The sequence below is a fragment of the Tenrec ecaudatus genome, chromosome 18, assembly GCF_050624435.1.
Source record: "Tenrec ecaudatus isolate mTenEca1 chromosome 18, mTenEca1.hap1, whole genome shotgun sequence".
Classification (NCBI taxonomy): domain Eukaryota; kingdom Metazoa; phylum Chordata; class Mammalia; order Afrosoricida; family Tenrecidae; genus Tenrec; species Tenrec ecaudatus.
The window spans coordinates 19,356,000-19,378,109 of record NC_134547.1 but is presented as its reverse complement, the minus strand read 5'-3'; the positions used below and the strand labels follow the sequence as shown (position 1 = coordinate 19,378,109).

At 51.0% G+C, this 22,110-nt stretch overlaps 1 protein-coding gene across 1 annotated transcript in view; it reads left to right on the top strand.

Annotated features, from left to right (window-relative positions):
• Positions 1–22,110, top strand: part of SAMD4B (sterile alpha motif domain containing 4B) — a 43,440-nt gene that overhangs the window by 2,106 nt on the left and 19,224 nt on the right. The window contains exon 2 of the mRNA XM_075537645.1: positions 15,574–15,962. Within this exon, the coding sequence (XP_075393760.1) occupies positions 15,767–15,962 (196 nt within the window). The 5' untranslated portion in view covers positions 15,574–15,766. The remainder of the gene's footprint in view (positions 1–15,573; positions 15,963–22,110) is intronic.

The following is a 22,110-nucleotide window of genomic DNA, read 5'->3' as shown; positions in this document are numbered from 1 at the left end:
TTCAAATCTTTGAGTCTCTTCAGAGAGCCCTACCATTCATTGTTCCTTAGGACGCACGCGCACACCAGTTTCCATACTCTGGCCAAGAGCCCTCATGTCTGACAGACATCCCCTTCCCCCTTTAAATCCTTCAGCTCTCAAAGAATTTCTCTGAGTGCCTTTCTTTGGCCTTGTATTCATAGATCTTTCCTCCCCTGAGGGACCTAGAGAGATCCTGATGGTCCTCCTCTCTAATTTTCCTTGTAGAACCTTTCTCCCTTTGTTCCTTTGGAGGTATCCTCACTAACCAGTCTCTTTCCATATGGAGTGAATCTCAAGAGTGTGGCCCATAGTATTGGGACCAGCAGTCTTTGCATCCTCAGATGTGAGAAATGCAGTTTCTTCAGAGTAGCTGAGGCTGAAAACCAAGCCCTCCTGGTGCATTTGATGGAAATTTGAGAACCCTGGCTTTCTAGGAAAAGAGGATATAGCATTCTGTGCCCTGCTGCCTCCAGAAGTCTTTTGTACCCATCTTCCAGGAAAGCTCATCCTCCCAGTAAGAATCCTCATTTCTGCATTTGGCTGCCCCACCCTGGAAGCAATTACTTGGGATGCTACCTTTGGACGGCTCCCTTTGATGTCTTCCTCAGCACTGTCTCTTTCTGACCTCATCTCCACCTCCACCCCCACCCCCCACCCCGCCTGGGGTGCTTCTGCTTCAAGTTGCTATCTCCTGGAGCACACTTGTCCCTGTCATCTCATCCACGCTGCTCTACGAAGACACCTTCCCCCATCTGGCGCCTTTCTTCCTCTCTGCCTTACTGCCCAGAGTCCCCATTGCCCTCCTAAGCACCACCCACCTTCTCCCTGATAGTTATTTCTACATTTGCCTATTTACTCTCAGGGGACTGAGAGCTCTGAAAGTATGTACAGGGAGCTAGGTCTTGTTTCTCTGTGAAACCCCTGGGCAGGATCTGCCCTTTGCAAGTTAGTGGGACTCATTAGAGAATGGGCAGGTCTTTCCTCCTGCATTTGGCCCGAGAGCTGTTGCTCCCCATTCAAGTTCAGCCACTTCTTTGACTCTTGTTTGCCCCCTCTTTGGCTCTTACTTCCTTTCTTTACCCACTCCCCTCGGCCTCCTCCCCCACCTGCTCCTAGAGAACTTTTCTTTGCTCGACTCCTGATTCTGAGCTGTTCAAAGTCTGGTCTTAATAGCCTGCCTCACACACACACACACACCCATCCTGGTTGGGCTTCTTAGCCCCCCTGAACCTGTAAATCTGGGACCTCCTTAGGATGCTCGACTTTCTTCGCACTCTGTTTCTCTCTCCAGCTGCGTAGAGAAAAAGGAGACTTGTTTAGTGAACACTCGGGCCCTGCCTTCAGGGAACGCCCAGGGTTGGGCAGGGGCTCCACAGGACAGAACATGAGGTACCGCTTACAAGCTGTGGGAAATCAGCATGAGCATGGAGCCTTTCCACTGGAAAGACTTCATGGAAAAGGTGATATTGGGGCTGGGTCGTATTCCACTAGGGTTGGAACAATGAAGAAGCAGCTTCCCAGCAGACTCTGGAGCATAAACAATGGGGCAGAGTCAGGACGCCTCCTTCGCCTCACCTGGTAGACAGATAAGAAAGAAGACACAACCTTGCCATTTGCATTGTGTTTGTCGGCTGCACTTTAGTAGCCCAGAGTAGGAACATGAATAATGGCTACTATTAATTGAATGCTTCCCATGTGCCAAGCACTATGTAAGTGTTCTGCATACATAATATTCATGGAGAGCTTCTGAGGCGTGTAAACTTATTTTACATATGATGAAATCGAGGGGCGGTGGCCTAAGTAGAAGGTCTCTCTTGACCCTGTGTGCCCCGGAGTTGATGCCTGGGTGACAGGGTGGAGGTTTCTATTGAGAAAGGGTTGGGTACACTGGGACATCACAGTGTGGTGGTGAAGTGTGTGGTCCCTGGCGCCACAGTCAGGATTTGTATCACATGTCATTGCCTGCCAGTTTGGTGCCCGAGGACCAATCACTAACTTGGTTGGTTCTTAGTTCCCACGGCTAAAAACAAAATGAAGCGCGAACGATATCCTATTTCATAGAATTGTTTTAAGGACTAAATTAGATGGTACATGTGAAGTACTTAAAACGGTGCCTTGCACTTCAGTGCTCAGTGTTAGCTGCTCCCCCCTTTAAAAAAAAAACTAGCCAAGCTTTTATCAGCTCAGACCAAACCAAAACCAAACTGGCTGCCAATAAATTAATACTGGTTCATAGTGACCCTATGGGGCATGGTAGAACTGTCCCCTGAGTATCAGACTGTTTTGTTTTTTAACATTTTATTAGGGACTCATACAACTCTTATCACAATCCATACATACATCAATTGTATAAAGCACATCTGTACATTCTTTGCCCTCATCATTTTCAAAGCATTGCTCTCCACTTAAGCCCTTTGCATCAAGTCCTCTTTTTTCCCCTCCCTCCCCACTCCCTCCCTCATGAGCCCTTGATAATTTTAAAATTATTATTTCGTCATATCTTGCCCTATCCGGCGTCTCCCTTCACCCCCTTTTCTGTTGTCTGTCCCCCAGGGAGGAGGTCACATGTAGATCCTTGTAATTGGTTCCCTCATTCCAACCCACTCACCCTCTACCCTCCCAGTATCGCCCCTCACACCCCTGGTCCTGAAGGGATCATCCGCCCTGGATTCCCTGTGCCTCCAGCTCCCATCTGCACCAGTGTAGAACCTCTGCTCTATCCAGCCTTGCGAGGTAGAATTCAGATGAGACTAACTGTTTATAGGAGTAGAAAGCCCTGTTTTTCTCCCAAGTTGTGACTGGTGGTTTTGAACGGCTGACCTTGCAGTTAGCAGCCCCATGTGTAACCACTATCCTACCAGGGTCCCTCATCAGCCAGGATAGAAAGACGTTAAGTGCCAAACTTTAGCTCAAACTGATTTAATCAAAAGGGACTTCACTGACGCATGTTCCTGAGAAAATCTACAACCAGGATGGCTTCAGGCTTAGCTGCATCCAGGAATTCAAGTAATCTTATGGCTCCTTTCCCCATTTCTCTACTGGGGAACGTAAACCCTGCTCCCTCGGCAACCTCAATCGAAAGAGCTCTTTCCTGAGAGTCCCAGCCATAGACAATGTTGTGAATCCCTTTCTTCCCTGAGCAAGTGTGAGGCGCTGACACGGGTCCTTAGAAAATGTTTGGGGTTCTGTGCTCTAGAACTATCATTGCGCTAGCCAGGTCAGTCCATGTTGCCATCCTCCGGCCTTTCTGAGCATTGGGAGTAGTCCCTTTCCCTATTGGCCCCTCACATTCACTCACTGCCATCAAGTCTGACTGACAGCAAAACTACAGGACCGAATAGAACTGCCCCTGTAGGTTTCTGAGACTGTAACTCTTTAGAGATCAGACACCCTCATCTTTCTTCCGAGAAGAGGCTGGTGGGTTTGAACCACCGACTGTGCACTTAGCAGCCCAATGTGTAATCCACTATGCCACCCACGTGCCTTCCCCCATTGTCGTCAGTCGGCCCCTGCTCTTTTTCTCATTGTGACTGTGTGCATCCCAGGTGAGTTTATGGCTGGGCAGACTCAACCAGACATCCTCGGGGTCACTGTAGGAAAGACTGGAATGGGGTGAACTGCCTGGTTTGGCAGGGGCATGAGGGCAGTCGGATTCAGGAGCACTGGTGTTCAATCTGTTGCCTCAGCTCTGGGCTCCCAGGGCTCTGAATTTTAAAAGAGAGTTAAGTAGCTCACTTTGAGTGGCGTTTCATTGTTTCAGTGTAAATTTGTTGAATAGACTAGAGCCGAGAACGGGATAAAACTACACAAGACTCAATGTCTCCAGCCTGTGCTCATTGATTAAACCCGACTAGGGGTACATACTGTATGCCAAGGAGCCCTGGCAAAGCTGCAGGCTAGGCGTCGACTGTTAACTCCAATGTCTGTAGTTCAAACCCACCAACTGCTCCATGGCAGAAAGATGAGGCTTTGTGTTTCTGCCAAGTGTCAAGGTCAATCATTTCAAAAACCACAAGGAGCACTCTCTGTCCTATAGGGTTGCTTTTAGTAGGAATGGGCCCAGGGGCGGTGGGTGTTTGTTTTGTGGATTTGATTACTGACTGGGGACCAGGCACTGTTCTGGGAAAGGAGATAGTGAGTGGTGAATAAAACCAGTCAAGCCCTGGCGCTCACATGGAGCTCTTCATCTGCTGGCAGCAAATCCACAAAGACGGAGACAAAAGGAATCAGACCGTGATAAGGCTGGGAAGGAGCTGGGACAGCCTTGTGATCAGTATGCGGCCCAGGTGACCACTCCGGGTAGCGTGGTCAGGAATGGCCTCTGTGACACTTGAGCCTGATACTCGCCTGACACATGAGAAGGCAGCGGCTACAGGAAGACCTGGGTGTGGGGCACTCCAGTCTAGGCAGCGGTATCTCAGCAGAAGGTGCCCCGGGGAAATGTCTCACAGGTACTTACTGAGGGTGGGCTCTGTGCCTGGTGCTGTGTAAGGAACTGGAGCTGCGGTTGTAAACAGTGCCACCATGAGGCTCCTCCCCTCCCTCCTGTGCTCTACCGTCTGGGTGGGCGTGCTGGGGAAAACGCAGCTTCTAAAGACCTCTGCTGATAGCAGACCAAAGACGCCTAATGGGAAACGGGGGGTGGGGGGAGGAATGGGGCTCTGATTGATAAGTAGGTAGCCACGTAACGATGTGGGCCAAGACTACTTGAAGGGCTGAGATCAGCAGGTAGAGGACCTGGAGTTGGTTCAGGGGACAGCCAGGAGGTCTGGGGGGCCTGAAGCATCGTAAGTGAAGCAGTACAGGCAAGATGTTGGGGCCGTGACAGAAGCCAGATCATCAGCGACTTGGTGGGCCATGGTGAGGACCTTCATGTTTAAAATCATGACGCTCCGGAAGCTAGGAAGAGGCTTCTTAAAGAGAATTGTGGTGAGTCCATATGAAATGAAACATTCCGTTTCCACACTAGTCACATAAGATATTGGATTGCATTGTGCACGATAGCTTCGCCACCATCACAGAAGTGTTTCTGAGGTCAACACTGACACGATCAGATTTCTATTTTAGATAGGCTGTAGGTATTTCTATTTTAGATATGTAGCTACTGTGTGCTCCTTGGCATATAGTATGTACTCCGTGTAGTGTTTAATGAATGAGTGGAGACATTGGAGACTTGTAGATTTCCTCCCGCCTTCAGCTAGATTCTACTCAAATGTACACCGAAACAATAAAACTCTACTCATAGTGAACTACTTAACTCTTCCCCAAACAGCCCAAGGTGTGCTTGGGCTTCCGCCAGGAAGACCGGGGCAAGAATGGACCCCGGAAGGCGAATTAAAAGGCAGCACAGTTTAGATGAAGAAAGGCTGGTGATGGGAATCAGTGGCGGTAGTGACACTGAAGAGAAGCTGATCTGTCTGGGGCAGAGAGAAAACAGGATGTAGTGATGAAAGAAGAGGAGGGAGGGGGGAAATGAGGAGCCGATCCCAAGGACTCAAGTAGAAAGCACATGTGTTGAGAAGGATGATGGCAACAGATGTACAAGTGTGCTTGACACCATGGATGCATTGTGATAAGAGTTGGAGGAGCCCCCAATAAAAGGATTTTTTAAAAGACATTAAAAACCATAATGTACAAAAAAAAAAACCAAAAGAGAGGATCACAGGGTGATGTGAATAGTTAAATCATTGATTCCTACAACTGAACACAAGCGTGGTGCTACTTTGCAGTTGCTAAAAATGGGTACCAACTCAAACCAAACTCTCTGGCATTGGGCCAATTCCAACTCATGGCGACCTTACAGGACAGGGTAGAATGTCCCTGTGGGTTTCCGAGATTGCAATTCTCTACAGAAGTACAAAGCGTCATCGTTTTTTGTTTTTAATAATCAAATCATTTTATTGCCGGCTTGTACAACTCTTATCACACTCCACACATCCATCCATTGCACCAAGCACATTTGTACATTTGTTTCCCTCGTCATTCTCAAGCCAATTTTCTACTTGAGCCCTTGGTATCAGCTCCTCATTTTTCCCTTCCCTCCCTGCTCCCCACTCCCCCATGAACCCTTGATCATTTATAAATTATTTTGAGAAAGCCTCATCTTTACCCAGCAGTGTGGCTTGTGGTTTCGAAATGCTGGCCTTGCAGGTAGCAGCCCAACACTTAACCACTATGGCACGCCCCCAGTGTGCCTGAAAATGGGCACAGCAGGGTTAAATTCCCTGCCCCAGATCACACAGGTAGCAAGTGGTAGGATTAGATTTCCAACTCAAGCAGCCTGAATTCAGGTTGGGGGAAATTTTTTTTAAAAAGAATTATATTCTAGCTAACCTTAGGAAGAGCCATTGGTCAAACTTGGAGTTGCCCACTGAGACCTGAATCTACAGGGTTTATTACACTCCCAAATGAGAATGCACGTTCATAGAGAAGAAGGGAGCCAAAAATGAGCCTGTGGAAGAGCGAGGTCGCACAGAGAGGCTGGAGAGGAGGCAAAGGAGGACTGGGGCAGGGTGAGGGTAAGAGATCAGCTTCCTTTTTACTCCAGGGCTTCCCAGCATTCCCGGGGTGGTGCTTCTGGAGCCCCCGCCCAATTTGTCTCCTTCCTCTGCACCGTTCTTGTAGAAGCCGCTCATGCTGTGCTAAAGCAACAGCATATATATTCTGCGTATATATTGCATGAGGTTCTCAAAATAATGGTGACCATAGTTTCACATATAGTGGGCCCATGTAATAACTTATGCACAGGCATACAGTGGGCACATACATGTAACATGCCCCCCAAACTGACACTTAATGGGGATATTGTGTGATTCCCACCCCTAGAAAATAGCACGCATTACTTGGGTAAAAATATGGTAGTTTTTATAAAAGCTAGACTCCCTAGGTTTCTGCTAGTCATGTTTGCGTCAGGCCAGGATAGGGAGTTCACTTCAGGTAAGTACCATGTTACCTTGTTCATTAAGCAGAAGTGTCCCCAAGGAAGGACCAGATCGTGCTTTAGATGGACTAGGAATGGACAGAGAGGCTAATTATTATGAACTGCCATCTCGTCTGTTGTGACTCATGGCAGCCGGTGTATGACAGGACGGAGCGTTGTATGGTACAATACATCATCCTCACCGCTGTCAGTGTGTCTCAGCCCGTCCATGCCGTGTGCCAGTCCATCTCACCCAGGGCCTCCATCACCCTCAATGGTGCTCTGCTTCACCAAGCAACATCTCTGCCAGCGAGCGATTCCCTCCAGATGACGTGGCTCAAGCAAGCGAGTTGCTCTTAGGACCCATAAACTTTCCATGAGCTGAATTCTGGAAGCAGATCACCAGCCCTTCCTTCAGAGTCCTCATCGTCTGGAAGCTCTGCTGCCCACCACCATACCCGCTGGTATTTGAAATGTTGGTGGCATAGCTTCTAGCCACAACAGGATGTCAGACTGACAGATGTGTGGTAGAGGGAAGCTAACTAAAAAACAATTAAACCATGGAGTGGATTTTGACTCATAGTAACTGCATAAGCCAAGGTAGAACTGCCCCTGTGGGTTTCTGAAACAGAATCTTTATGAAAGTAGAAAGCCTCATCTTTCACCATCAGAGTAACTGGTAGTTTTGAATTACTGACCTTGTAGTAGCAGTCCAACATGTAACCAGTCTGTCACCAGAGCTCCTTTGTTCGGATGTTGTTATTAGAAAGTCTACCCTTAAACTCAATTTTCCAGGCAGTAGACGGAAAGTAAGAGGAGGCTGTTGTAATGATTTACACATAAAACTTAGCTAGAGGTTGGTGGTGTAAACCCACCCAGTGGCACTGCAGAAGAATGGCCTGGTGATCTTCTATTAAGATTGCAACCAAGAAAATCCTATGGAGCAGTTCAACTCTAACACAGCGTCATGAGTCAGAATCAGCTTACCAATGATGGGTTTGGTATGGTAGTGGATTAAACTAGAGCTCCAAAGCCAGAATGCTCTGCTTTGAAGATCTCAGCCATTTGGGGCAAGTCACTGAGTTTCTCTGTGTCTCAGTTTTGTAAATGCGTGTGTGTGTGCACGCACACGTGCATGTGGACACGCACACACACATAACAGAAAGTTTTTAGATGCAAACGAGCTCATCTATGAAAAGCAGTTAGTATGAGAGGACTTCAAAAAGTTCATGGGGAAATTCCTCTCTCTTCTCCACAAACTTTTTGAAGCCCGTTCCTATAGGGGGCTAGCACATCCCATCCCGTCCCATCCACCGTGGAGTCAATTCCAAGTCATGGCCGTGCTGTGTGTGTGGAGTAGAACTAACTGGACTCCATAGGGATTTGAAGGCTGTGACCTTTCAGAAGCAGGATGGCAGCACCGGATGGGTTTCAACTGACAACTCCAGGGTGTGTGTGTGTGTGTGTGTGTGTGTGTGTGTGTGTGTGTGTGTCTTTTAGGAACTTGTCATTTGTCCTCATCCATGAAGAAAACATCGACATGGTCAAGTATTTCATTTGGATGCTCAAACATTCCCTATGGAAGCAGCAGTGAAGGAATCAAATCACATATTCCATTGGCCACAAAGCAGGGGTCTCTCTTGGAGGAAGCACTGAGGTATACCTAACCCAAGCTGGGGGAATTTCCATCACCTCATGCGTGCAGAAGCTGGGCAATGAAGAAGGAAGAATCGATGCCTTTGAATCATGATGTGGGGGAAGAATATTACATATATCATGGACTCCCAGAAGAATAAACAAATCTATCTTGGAAGAAGTACGGCCAGATGTGTTCACTGGAAGCAAGCTTGGTGAGACTTTATCTCGCATACTTTGTACATGTTTTCAGAAGAGACTGTAAGTCCCTGGAGAAGAATATTATGCTGCATACAGGGTCCATTTAAAAAAAATCACTCAAGGAAGGAACAGAAGACACGGAACAGGATGGACTAACACCGTGGCTGCAACAATGGGCTCAAGCATAGAAATCTGAGGACGGAGGACTAGCTCATTCTGTTGTACCTAAGGTTGCTATAATAGTCGGAGCAAACTTACCAGCACCCTAACAACAGGGAACATTAGTTATAGATAGCATTTTATGCATAATGTGCGAAGACACGCTAAGTATCAAGCTAGGTATCTGTGTACATTGTTTTTACTTAATGAATACAAATCAGTTACTTGTAAGTAGCAGCAAAAGAATCAGGCTCTAAGCCAGATCTGACGTGACACCACCTACCACGCGTGTCTCAACTCCAGAGGCACAGCTATGAAGTACTTGGATTCGAACCCACAAGCCCCTCTGCCAGAGCAAGGTGTGGCCGTTGGCTTTTGTAATGCTGACAGTCTCAGAAACTCCAGGGGACATGCAACAAGTGTTGGGTCTGGCCTCACTCTTTGGAGGTAGGGAAGGAGCCTGGAGGGCAGACCATTTCACCTGGTGCCTCCTAGTCGTTTTGTTGGCTCCAGTTTCTCCTCCGGGGTTGGTAGGTGCTTCCTAAGATGATTACCTGGTTCCCTTCAATTCAGGGAGCAACCTTGCTGGGCTCTTTGAGACACTTTTCCATAGGGTCCCATTCATATATCTTTCCTTAAACATAGGGAGGCGTTTGGGATCATAGGAGAACAAAGAGACCAGAGCAGTGGTGGATTTGTACAGGAGCAAATTCTGTGACTTCTCTTTGAAGTCACAGAAATACAATTTAAACCTGGCTTAAAGCCAAAGGGGAACTTACTGGTCTACATAACTAAAAAGTCTTGGGGGCTGGAGGAGGCTTCAGGCATAGCTGGATCCAGATCCTCAAATGATGGGGACAAGACTTCTTTTTCTCCCCTCATCTATTGACTCGACTTCATCTGCATTGAATTCATCCTTGGACTGGTTCTTACCGTTGAGGTGGCAGCCATTGAGCTTACAGCATTTCAACTGAGTGATCTGAACTGCCAAACCCACTGCCATGCAGTTGATTCTGAGTCACAGCCATACTCAATATGCTTTCCGAGACTAAATCTTTCCAGGAGCAGACAGCCCCATTTTTCTCCCATGATGTAGCTGAACCACTGACCTTGTAGTTGGCAGCCCAACACCTAATGAGTAATCCTGAAAGAGAGGAAGTGATATGCCAACAAATCCAGGGACAAGGGAGCAGCAAGTGATCCCTTGTTGATCAATGGTGAGGAGGGCATAGAATGCCTGGTGGGGCTTGATCAAGGGCAGGGTAGCTGAGAGGAATTACCAAAACCCAAATAAAGGCCGAACATGATAGTGGGACAAGAGGAAAATGAGATAGAGGAAAGAACTAGGAGGCAAAGGACATTGATAGAGATATAAATACAGGCATGTACATATGTAAATACATTTATATATAGCCATAGGGAAACATCTATGTACATATATTTGTTAAGTACTAAGGCAGCAGATAGACATTGGGCCTCCACTCAATTTAAGAATGCTTTGTTCTAGCAACCCAACATTCTGTGATGCTCATCTTCCCTAACACATCACTGAAAACAAAATGGGTACATAAGCAAGTGTGGTGAAGAAAGCTGATGGTGCCCTGCTATCAAAAGATATAGCATCCGGGGTCTTAAAGGTTTGAAGATAAACAAGTGGCCATCTAGCTGAGAAGCAACAAACCCCACAAGAAAGAAGCATACCAGCCAGTGTGATCATGAGGTGTTGATGGGATCAGGCATCAAAGACCCAGAACAAAAAAATATCTAAGTGAATGAGGGGGAGGACAGAATGGAGACCCAAAGCCCATCTGTAGACAGTTGGTCATCCCCTCACAGAAGGGTGGCCAGGAAGAGATGAGCCAGTCAAGGTGTGGTATAGCATTGAGGAAACACACACCTTTCCTCCAGTTTTTTAATGCCCTCCCACGCACCCCCACTCCCCATACCGCCCCACTGTCACGATCCCAATTCTACCCGGCCAATCCAGCTAGATTGGAGCATGTACACTGGTACAGACAAGAGCTCGCAACACAGGGAATCCAGGACAGATAAACCCCTCAGGACCAATCATGAGAGTAGTGATATCAGTTGGGAGAGGGGAAGGGGACAGAGAACGGGAAAACTGATCACAATGATCGGCTTATAACCCTCCTCCCGCCCCCCAGGGACGGACAACAGAAGGGGGGGTGAAGGGAGACAGTGGTTGGTGTAACACATGAAAAATAATAATTTATAAATTATCAAGGGATCATGAGGGAGGGAAGGTGGGGAAAGAGGGAAAATGAGCTGATACCAAGGGTTCAAGTAGAAAGCGTTATGGAAATGATGATGGCAACATATGTACAAATGTGCTCGAAACACTGGTTGTTTGAATGGATTGTGAGCTGTAAGAGCCCCCAATAAAATGATTAAAAGAAAAAAGTTACAGTCTTCGGAAACCCACAGGGGCAGCTCTCCCCTGCCCTACAGAGTTGGCAAGGACTCCATAGCAGTGTGTTTTTGATGAGTCATCTTTGATCCCTGGTGGTGGTGTTGGGTAAGCATTGGACTGCTAACTTCAAAGTGGCAGTTCAAACCCGCCAGCTGCTCAGCAGGTGAAAGATGTGAGGTCTGTAACCACAAAAATGTTCCGCCTCAGAACCCCTAGAGTAGGGGTCCTCAAATTAGGGCCCGCGGGCCACATGTGGCCCGCCAAGGACATTTATCCAGCCTGCCAGGTGTTTTTGCCCTGTTTGGTTTTTTACTTCAAAATAAGATATGTGCAGTGTGCATAGGAATTTGTACCTTGTTGATTTTTAAAAGAAAACTATAGTCCTGCCCTCCAGCGGGTCTGAGGGACAGTGAACTGGCCCCCTGTTTAAAAAGTTTGAGGAGCCCTGCCCTAGAGGATTCTGACTCAGAATCAACTCGGTAGCAGCGAGCAGTCACCATCCAGACCAGACGGCTTTCAAACCTGCTGCTCCTGTTCAGGAGCCGTCCTTCTGGGGCAGTGGGCTTAACACCGAGAGCTGTCAGCGCCTTCCTCAGCCAGTGCCCTCTTCTCCAGCACTTTTATTCCCTGGGCAGAGGGTGGCTGGAAAGGTTCAACCAGAAGAACCTGAGGGACAGGGAGCCTGTTTCTAGACTGTTCCACAGATTGTGTTTGTTCTGCATACTAGTTCCCAGTTGTGGTTTTCATTCGAATTTACTTGAAAATCGGATTTTCTGCTCTTAAAAAAAAAAAAAACCACCTCTAGGACCTAAGAGTGCTGGGCACATGGCAGCCGTTTGGTTCGAGCTGAGTGGTGACTTCTCCCTTGAAATGGCATGGGCTTCCCTCTCCAAAGTCCCCACCAGCCTGCTTTGGGTGCAGCCTGATTTTTCGGCATTTTCGCTTGAGCCCTTACTCACTCCCCAGGTTTTCCCTCTAGTCTTGTGTTGCCCACAGAAACTGGATTCCTCCTTTGTCACCCGTTTATGGGGACCGCATAGTGCTGGAGAGCAGGAAAAGGGAAGAGCCAGCCCACTGAAGGACTTTAAAGGAAAGAGCTGGCAACCCTTGGGTCTGTTTTTGAATCTGGTCATCTTGTTGCCATAAATGCCGCTGGCATATAATCCTCCTGCCGCCAACTTCCATGTCCTCCTATTTGATGAGCTGCCACCCAGCGAAGGAATCCCTCCCACTCCCTAAGGGCATCCATCCAGCACCTGCTCGACCTCTTCCAGAAGCCGGAGGGCTGTTACCTCCTCCTCTGGTAGCAAGGTCCACTCCTGGACACAGACTAGCTTCAGATCCTTCCTCATGTTGAGGCAGCGGTTGCCTACTTGAGACTGAAAGCCCCAAAATGCTGGTGCCGGGAAGGGCTCGTTTTCACAAACTTGTTACCCATCCGTCCAGGGCAAGCACTGATCCTCATGCGCACTAACTCTCACAGAGCCAGAACGTAGAACGGAGCCTTAGAAAACATAAATACATATATTCAGTTCCTCTTGAAAAGTGACCCAAATCATGTGTGTCCACTTGAAGTGAGTGATCTTGCAATTCATAAAGATGTTTAAAAAAAAACCTTTCTTCCCCAGGGAGCTCATGCTGACAGCCTAGGGTATATCTTTCCACGCATGCAAAATCAGGCGTTCATCTGTGAGGGTGTGCGTGTATGTGTGTAAAAAAGACTTGTGAAAGCTTGCCGTAAAGACCATGATGTTCGTAATAACAAGGTAATGTGGCCTGTCACGTGGTGTACTCCAGTTGATTAATCATCCCTCACTGATGGGTCTCCCCGTGGCTTCGTTTCTTCAGGAGCCCTCTCACCGCTGCTCCAGCCAGCCAGTACCAATCGATAGGAGTTCACCTGGGCGGTAAAATCTACTTGTCATGTCTGATCCAGTCCATTGCTCTTATCTCTCCAGTAGAGAGAGGAAGCAAACTAGTTCAAAGATCAAAGTGAGCTGGGGCCTCGGGCAGGATGAGAACTGAATTTTCTTGCTTTTCAACATTTCCCATAACCCATGCTGCCTCTTTTGAAGAGCCATCTGCCCTGGTTCTCACCTGTGGAATAAAAGAAAATTGAACTCCCTCTTTTTCTGTACTGCCCCGTCTAGATCGTCAAAGTTGCCCTGTCCCCTTCCTTGAGTCATCTTCCCTGGGAGAAATTTCTTCAGTACCCGAAACTTCTCTCTCAGGATAGGATTTGGAAACCCCTTTAGTGATCCCTGGACCATTTATTTCTTATACCACCCCCCCACTCCCACCGCCGCCCACCCAAAGCAAAACCAAACTCACTGCCTTCAAGTCGATGCCAGCTCATAGTGACCCTTACAGAGCAGAATCGAGCTGCCCTTGTGAGTTCTCCAGACCAACTGTTTGCGGGAGTGAAAGCCCCCTCTTTCTCCCACGGAGAGACTAGTGGTTTTGAACTTCAGAGTGTGTATTGCAGCCCCAGGCGTAACCCCTGGGCTCCCTTTCCCCCAGGGCTGCAGAAACCCCACAGGTGGTTTCCATGCCTGCCTGCGCCCTCTTCAGTCACCCACCCAGTCAACACTGAGTGGCGTCTCTATGGCAGGCCCTGTTCTAAGTGCTGGCTGACTAGGACAGCCAGGCCGTGCAGCTTGCATTTGGGGCGGGAAGAGGAAACAACAAACAGCAGTCAATTCTCGAGGCTGTCTGATTACATGAAGGCAAACTGGCTGTCGAGGGAGAGGGAGTGTGGATTCGGTCAGGATACATTTTCCCGAAGGAAGAGACATGGCTGAGCCTGGAGTGACCAGCAGCCAGCAGGCATGGCACAAATGAGTTAGAGGACATAGTGTTCCTTTAGGACCCTGTGGGCCATGATGAAAAAAATTTGGATTTCATGTCCCAGTGCAATGGGAAGACTGGAAGCTCCGAGGCAACATCTGATTTTCCTTTATAAGAGGCTGCTGGAAGTGTTGGTGATGGGAGGCGGGCCTGAAGCTGGAGCATGGTTTCATTTCCCCCCAAACTTTCCCTGCTTTCTTATATCCAGAGGGATTGGCAGCTAGGACAGTGTACTTTGGGTACAGGATCCGTGAGCTATTGCTGGGTGTCTTTTACTACCATCTCAGAAGTATGGAGGTCCGGGAGAAGGAAGTCATCCCTAAGACCTGAGCCTTTGTAGGGAGCACTGGGCCTAGGGGTGAGCCCTAGGCAAGCTCGGACCAGCTGGCAGCGGGAGGAGATGTGTTCCTGGGGCGGTGGTCATCCGAGGCAGTGTCACTGCCGGGAACTGCAAGTGGCGACCTCGATCGAGCCTGAGGCACTTGGGAAAGGCTCCTGAGCGGTGTCCAGAAACTAGTTGGCTGAAGAATAGGCCCGTTGTTTGCCCGACTGGAACCACCCCTGTGGAGTTTCCGTCATAGGAATTTGGACACTTTCTTGCTTGAGAGGTTGGGTTTTTTTTAACTTTTGATCTGTCTCCTTCCTCACAAGTTGGCACCCTTTATGCTCCCAAGAGTCTGGGTGACAGGTTGGCATCTCTGGAAGCCAAGGGAACTTCCCAGTCCCTGGAGTTATGTCTGGAGCCACTCTGGGGCATGAAGAAGAGGACCGGATTCTTTTCAGAGTTGCCTCTTTGTAGTAGAGCTGGGGAACTGGACTGGGGTGCTGGGAGCCCGCCCTTCTGCTGAGACTCCTTGGACCCACAGGCAGCTGGCGGAGAGTTGCCTACCTGCCCCAGGATTGCTCAGAGATCGACATCCACCCTGGGCTTAGCATTGCGGGTATTAAAGTGATCTAAAGTGGCTGGCAGGTGAGTGGTCACTTTGCTGGTGGCCAGTCAAAGTCGGGATATGCTTGGGGACAGCTCTCAACGCAGATCTTTGCCATCACACACAGGCTCTCCTGCACCCACTTTCCACAAGCGTGTGCTACCTTACTCTGCTTCACATTTAACTCCTTGGGCTCCATGGTCAACAGGATTGAGGGAGCATCTTATTAGGCTCTGGACGGAGTCTGAACCTAGCCCTTGGAGGGAGTGTTGGCTCAGCTGATGTTGACTTGCCCTCTCTCCCAAGGCCTCAGCAGGGCAGACTCCTTGATGGGGGAGGTGTGAGACTTCCTTGCACCTTCATCCCCCCTTCCCTAGACCAGTTTCTGCTCCTACCTGCCATCTGACACCCCACCCCCTTTCCTTTTCCAGGAACGTGGACAGGCGTGGCTGGACCAAGACGTCCCTCAATGTGAGCAGGCTTCTTCCCACTACCTCCCCTTGCCATCACGCCTCAAGCCCTGGCCTGCAGGGGAGAGGTGACAGGAGCCCAGAGCCGAGACCATGTGACGGCGCTGGCCCTCGCCACCGCCGTCCCCCCCACCCTGGCCCCAGGCCCGGCACCATGATGTTCCGAGACCAGGTGGGCATCCTCGCTGGCTGGTTCAAGGGCTGGAATGAGTGTGAGCAGACGGTGGCCCTGCTGTCCCTTCTGAAGCGGGTCACCCGGACCCAGGCCCGCTTCCTGCAGCTCTGCCTGGAGCACTCACTGGCAGACTGCAGTGACATCCACCTGCTGGAGTCAGAGGCCAACAGCGCTGGTGAGTCTCCACCCCATCCTTGCACACTCCCCCTGAGATGAAGGCCAGGCTGGCCATGGCGCTAAAACACGTAGTCATAGGCAACAGGGGCAGGAGGCCCTGGCCTCTAGGCATCATCATGGGACTTTTGGAACTTGCTCGGGGCAAAGAAAAGCTCACGGAGGGAAAGGGAGAAGACAAGCCTGACTTTTCTAGAACCAGTCCCTGGGCCCCAGTCATAGGCATGCCAACCCACCATCTTCAGGGACATTGCTCCCGCCACTCTAGCTAGGCCTCATAGTGACTGTCATGGGACTGACTGGGCGCTGGTGACAAAAGGTGACAAAGGAGAGGGCTGCAGAGGAAAGATCAAGTCTTTCTTAAAAGCTGTCTGGGAAGAGGACCCAAGGAGCCTGTGTGCGTGGAATTTGTCCAGCCCACTCACCGCAGCCCTTCTCCCCTTCTTCCCCTCAAGAATGGTTCGCCTTGAGCTCTTACTGCCCACCAAGTACTGCCTTCCTTTGAAGATTCGCTTGAAAAGCAGCGTGGCTGCAGTGAACGAGTGTGTAGGTTTGAATCCAGTTCTGGCACTTGCCTCGGTTCCTCTTGACAGTTGAGCTAGTGGTTGTCTTGCCTCCTGGGTTGATTGTGAGACTCGCTGAGTTAGCGTGTAACTGGTAGAACAGTGCCTGGCAAGTAGTACACATAGTAAATGCCAGCTGTTGACTCGGGTTGCTCATTGTTCCTGTCAGTACCCCGCAGCAATCCCATGAGGCAGGCACTGGGGCTGTCCCACGTTACAGGTGAGGAAACCAGCACGGGCTGCTAGGATTGGGACCACTGAACTGCCTGGCCTCCCTCCTCTTCTTTAGGGCCACCCACTTAGCAGTCACTCACTGCCATCAAGTCATTTCTGACTCATAGCAACCCTATAGGACAAGGTAGAACTGCCCCTTTAAGTTTCCGAGGCTGTAGATCTTTACAGGAGTAAAAAATCTGTAATCTTTTTCCCACGGATAGTTGGTGGTTTCAAACTACTGGCCTTTCATTTATTATCCTGATTTGTAACCCACTACATCACCAGGGCCCCTTTAGTGTACCATTCATACGTACACGTCACACAAGCACCATGGTGTAGGGGCAGATGGTCACTGGACCAGGAGTCAGAGCCCATGAATCCTCCCCAGCCCTGCGGACAGTGAGCCAGGAGAACCCACCTTCGCCGCAGCAGGTGTGGAGCTCAGTGGGTCCTGCGTTGTCCTGGCTGCCCCGAGCACAGAAAGCTCCCATCTGATCCAGCACCAAGGACAGGAGTTCTGGGTCTATGGTGGGACGCCCCCCACAGAGTGTCGGCAACTTTGTCACCCATCCCCAGCACCCTGCCCTGAGCAGACACTTGGATAGATGGCCATTAGGTGTCATTCTTGGCTGTCAGAATCTCCGGTTGCAAGTTGTTGTTTATTTGAGCAGTTTTCCGTGTTACTTGTAAAAAAGCCGTATTTGTCATAAACTCAGAGCCACACAGAAAGTGAAGTGGGCCAGTTCCCTTCCAAACATCCCCCCCTCCCATTTCTTGTTTCTACCTGGTGAGAGATGCTGTGGGTGTGCACGCAGGGATAGCGGAGCCTCCGGCCAGCTTTCACATGGATTGAAACCATATGACACATCACTGTACAGGTTCACAATATGACCTGAAGATCACGCTGTGCTCACAGACATACTTACTCCTACCATTGAGTCGATTCTGACTCTCAGCAGCCTTAGCAACCCCTTAGGTTTCCAAGACTGCGACTCTATGGGAATAGAAAGCCTCATCTTTCTCCCAAAGAGTGACTGATGTTTTTGAACTGCTGGCCTTGTGGTTAGCAGTCCACCATGTAACCACTACGCCCTCCAGGGCTCTCACTGCCTGGTTTTACAGCCATCAACTATGGCCAGTCAGGTCTTCCCCCCAGTCTTTTATAAACGGTGCTGTCGTGTGTACCCTGTAGCCACCTCTTGAATCAGCTTTCAGAATTCTGTAGACCTCCTGATTTGAAGGTGTGGGCATTTAAAATCCTTGCTGCTCACCACGTTGCTCTCAATCGACATGGTGCCATTTACACAGCCAAACTGGGGTCTGATGCGTCTTTGGAGCGAAGACTCGCCAAGGTTGAGAGCTGCTGCAGAAAGAGTTGAATAATGATGCGTTGAGGTAGGGCTCCTGGTGGCACAGGGGTTAAGCACTTGGCTGCTGACTGGAAGGTCAGTGGCTGGGACTCCACCAGCCCAGCCACGGGTGAAAGATGCCGCAGCAAGTCGGGGTCAGTTCTCCGGCAACAGGTATTGCGTGCCTCTCACACTCCCTATCGAGTGGTGAGGCTATAGCACGCTTCTGGGAGAAGGTCCAGCCTCTCTGGGGCTCACCGCCTGGTTGGGGGCAGCTGAGAAGGGGGCCTAGCTAGTGGGTGGGTCTGTGAAGGTCTGATGGAGAGCGGGTACCAGGGAAGGCTTCCAGCACCCACGCTAGTCATAGGGAAGAAGGGTTGAGGTGTATCACAGTGTGCAGGAAGTCTGCTAGGGCTGCCGGAAGAGAAGTGTTCACAGAGATAAATTGCGGGGGGGAGGGGGCTTCTCTAAGGAAGTGCCTGTTCCTAGTAGAAATGGGATCCCCAAGATTAAGGGGCTGGGGTCTCCTGTCTTTTCCCACCTAAGATAGAGCAGCCCCTTTGTCTTATTTGGGCCTGGGGACCAGCTTTTGGGAGGAGCTGTGCGCCTGCCATCCCTCCTCCTCTCAGTGTTTCCAAAGTTGCCTCATCATCAGAATGACTGAAGGCCCAGCTTCCTGGACTGACTCTTGAGGGGGGTGGGCCTGGGAAAGAGTGAGTGTCCAGCTCATGCCAGGGCCTGGGCTGTTTGGAGAGATGAGTCATTTGTCTTAGGGGCATGAGGCAAGGAATTGGAGGGTTCGATCGAGCTCTGACACTGATATCGCTCTTGACCTAGGCCAGGCCTTGCCCCTCTTGGGCCTGGGAGGTGGGTCAGTGAATTGGTGGTCTGAGTGTTCTCCAGGTGCCCCTTGAACCCCCCAGTACTGTGCCAATGGCTGGCAGAGCCACCACTCAGAGTCTTGCTTTCTCTTGTCTTGGGCCCAGCATGTTCTTTTAAAGCAGTTCTTAGGACTTCGTGGGATAGGGCCCTCTGAATCTGCCCTGCGGCTTCTCCCTGCCCTGAACCAGAAAGAGCTACACATTGCCCTACACACCAAGCTGAGTTCACCGGCTCTACCAGTCCCTGGTTAGAGCCACGTCTTACAGGTCATTCCCCACCCTACCCCCTTCACACCGGGAAAGGGGAGCAAGAAGGCAAGCCCCTGCCTGTGTCTGGGTTGTGTCTGTCCCACTCTCCCACTTCACTCAAGGAGACAACCTTCCTTTTCGATGGCTCTGAGTTAGGTCTTTACCCTCCTCAGGAAGGCGGGGCTCTGAGGGCTGAGGTGGGGTGGGGGTGGGGGCGGGAATGAGTGATGCACAGCCTCACCTTGGGCTTCAGGCACCACCGCAAACACCTCGCAGGCCTTGATCCCCTGCCCAGAGTCTGTGGTTTTTCAAGTTCCCTGCTTGACCCTTCCGTGTACCCAGTGTGGGGACACACCTGTCTTAATGCTGACACTGCTGCTGGGTGGGCCTTGGGAGCTGGGGAGGGTACTTGTATGTGACTCCTTGGGAGGAGGGTGTGAGCTCACAACTCTGAAAGGGGGGGCTCTGCCCTGGGGTCTTCCCTTCTTCTGAAATAGCTGGGGAGGTGTAGAGAAGTCCCCCAGCCCAGGCAGCAGCCAGTGGTTTCAGAGACCGTGTCTCGAGGTGACCCCCAAGAGCAGAAGAGCAGTCCACTTGAGTTTTCTAGACCAGGGCAGAGAACCCTCGGTCCCCTCCTTGTCCTCGTCCATCATCATGCTTCCCTTCCTGGTTGGAGGTGTGACTGTAACCTTGGCCCCTTTCTCCCTGATGCTGATTGTTACCAGAAGGGTGTCCGCCTGGGCAAGAAGCAGGCAAGGGTAAGCGGAGTTGAAATCCTTTTCTCTCCCGGGCTCTGTAGCTTCCTTGGCCCCATGCCTTGCAAGTTTAAGCCCCTCCCCGCTCTGGCTCACTGACTCTGGGTGGGGAAACTGAGGTCAGCAGGGGTCCTGGGCCCTGTGAGTCAGCAGAGCTCAGCTGTGGGGCCTCCACCCTCTCCTTTCAGGCTTAACTGCCACGGTTCATCCAACAAAAATGTGGGGGGGGGAAGATTTTTTTTAAATGTGAGCCCCCTGCTGGTGCCAAGCCCCAGTCCCTCCAGCTGCTGCCGGGCCTGCCGCCGCTCTTGCCACAGCCCAGCACATAAAAATGGGTTTGCCCGGATGACGGTCTCAAAGATCTATTTGGCTCCTGTGATCTGCCAGGGCTCAGGGTCATGACCTACATACCTCAGGTCACCTGGCCAGCCTGGCCCTCACCCTGTTGCCAAGGAGGTCACTCAAGGCGCCTCCCTCCTGGCCAGGCCTACAGAGGCCAGGTTTGCAGCCACTGACTTCACGCCATCACCCCAGCCTCCTCTCGCGTCCGCCCACCTCCAGTTTCTTCACTGCCTGTGTGCCTCCAGCCCAAGAGACACTGAGACGTGGCTGTTTTGAGTAAATAACTGTAGGAGCTTCCCCACCCCTGTTGGGAATCTGCGCAAGGGGAGCCCAGATGTGCTCATCTCAGGACTGTTCCCCGCAGGCCCGAAGCAGCTGGGGCTCTGGCTCAGTGGCCAGAAAAAACAGCAGTCCTATTTACAGCGTCGTGGGCACTCATCACATGCCAGGGACTCTGTGCTAGTGTCTTCTTGCTTTATCTTGCCGGCAACACCGGGAGGTAGGGGCTTGTATGCTTCCTACTGAGCAGAAGAGGAGATCAAGGCCCAGCGGCGTTACGGAGTGACGCTGAGGACACAGTGGCAGAGCTGGATTGTGAATCCAGGCGCCTTTGCCTGTTACACTTGTGCTCTAAATCAAGCATATTTCCCCGAGTACCTGCAGGAGGGCGGCCTGAAATCGGGGGGTGGAGGTGGGAGCCCAGAGAGGGCACATAACAGCAACGTAGATGACGCTCTCCTCCAGGGGCCCATCTGCGCTCACTTCTCTCCGTGTTCATTGGGCCCCTGCTGCACTTCACTTCCAGGCCAGACTTTTCTGATCTGGGCAGGAAACTGATTCCATCCCCACCCGGCATCTGCACATCTGCGTGCAGCCCCAGCTGGGCTCCCTCCCAGGGGCCTGAGGCCCTGCTGACTCCTTGGGACCGGTCCAATGCTGGCTGATGCATCGGGGCTTCAGAGACCCGCCCTCACTGCTGCCACCCGCAGCACCAGCAGCTCACACATGCGCCTGCCCGCATTTCCCCAGGGCCAGTCTCCACTCAGCCAAAACCGCTCTCCCCTCGCTCTGCTGTAGAACAAGGTCCTTTATTGAGCCCAGCCCTTGGGGCTGCTCTGTCACATCCCCTGGCAGTACCAGAGGAGAAGCTGTGGGGTCCTGGCAGTACCGTGCGGTGGGGGAGGGCCCAGACAAGGCTTCTCTCTGTCTGGTTCCCCGGCAAGGCCTAAACAACAGTGAGGGAGAGCATCGGGGAAGGGGGCAAAGGGATAGGGTGCTTGCTGCTGCAGGGGACGGGAAGAAACCAGTCACTGAGCCACAGGCTGCAGCCTTCCAGATGGGCTGAGGCCCTGTCAGATGTTCTGCATGCTTCTCCCCGCCCCCCAGGAATCTCCTCTGTCCTGTTCTACGGAGGAGGAAGCAGGATTGCCCCGGCAACTAATGACACAGCTGGGAAACAGACCTGTGACTTTCCTGCCCACTTCTCATCAAGACCTAAAAATGCTGGCGTTGAGCCAGAGCAAGGGATGACTAAGAAGGGCTCTGCAGGCCACGTGGAGCGCGGAGAGTAGGAAGGGCAAAAGCAGCTGAACCCCCTGCCGAGGAGGTGATCCCTACTCTTGGCAGGAGAACCGCCCCGTGGAGTTTCGAGGCTGCACCTATGTGCCTCATCTTCCCCCACACCACCCCTCACCCTCATCATCTGGTGGGCTTGAGATGCCGCGTTCGCAGTCGGCAAGCCAACACTTAACCCGCTGCACTGCCAACGACCCCCTGGAAAGGGCGAGGGCTCCC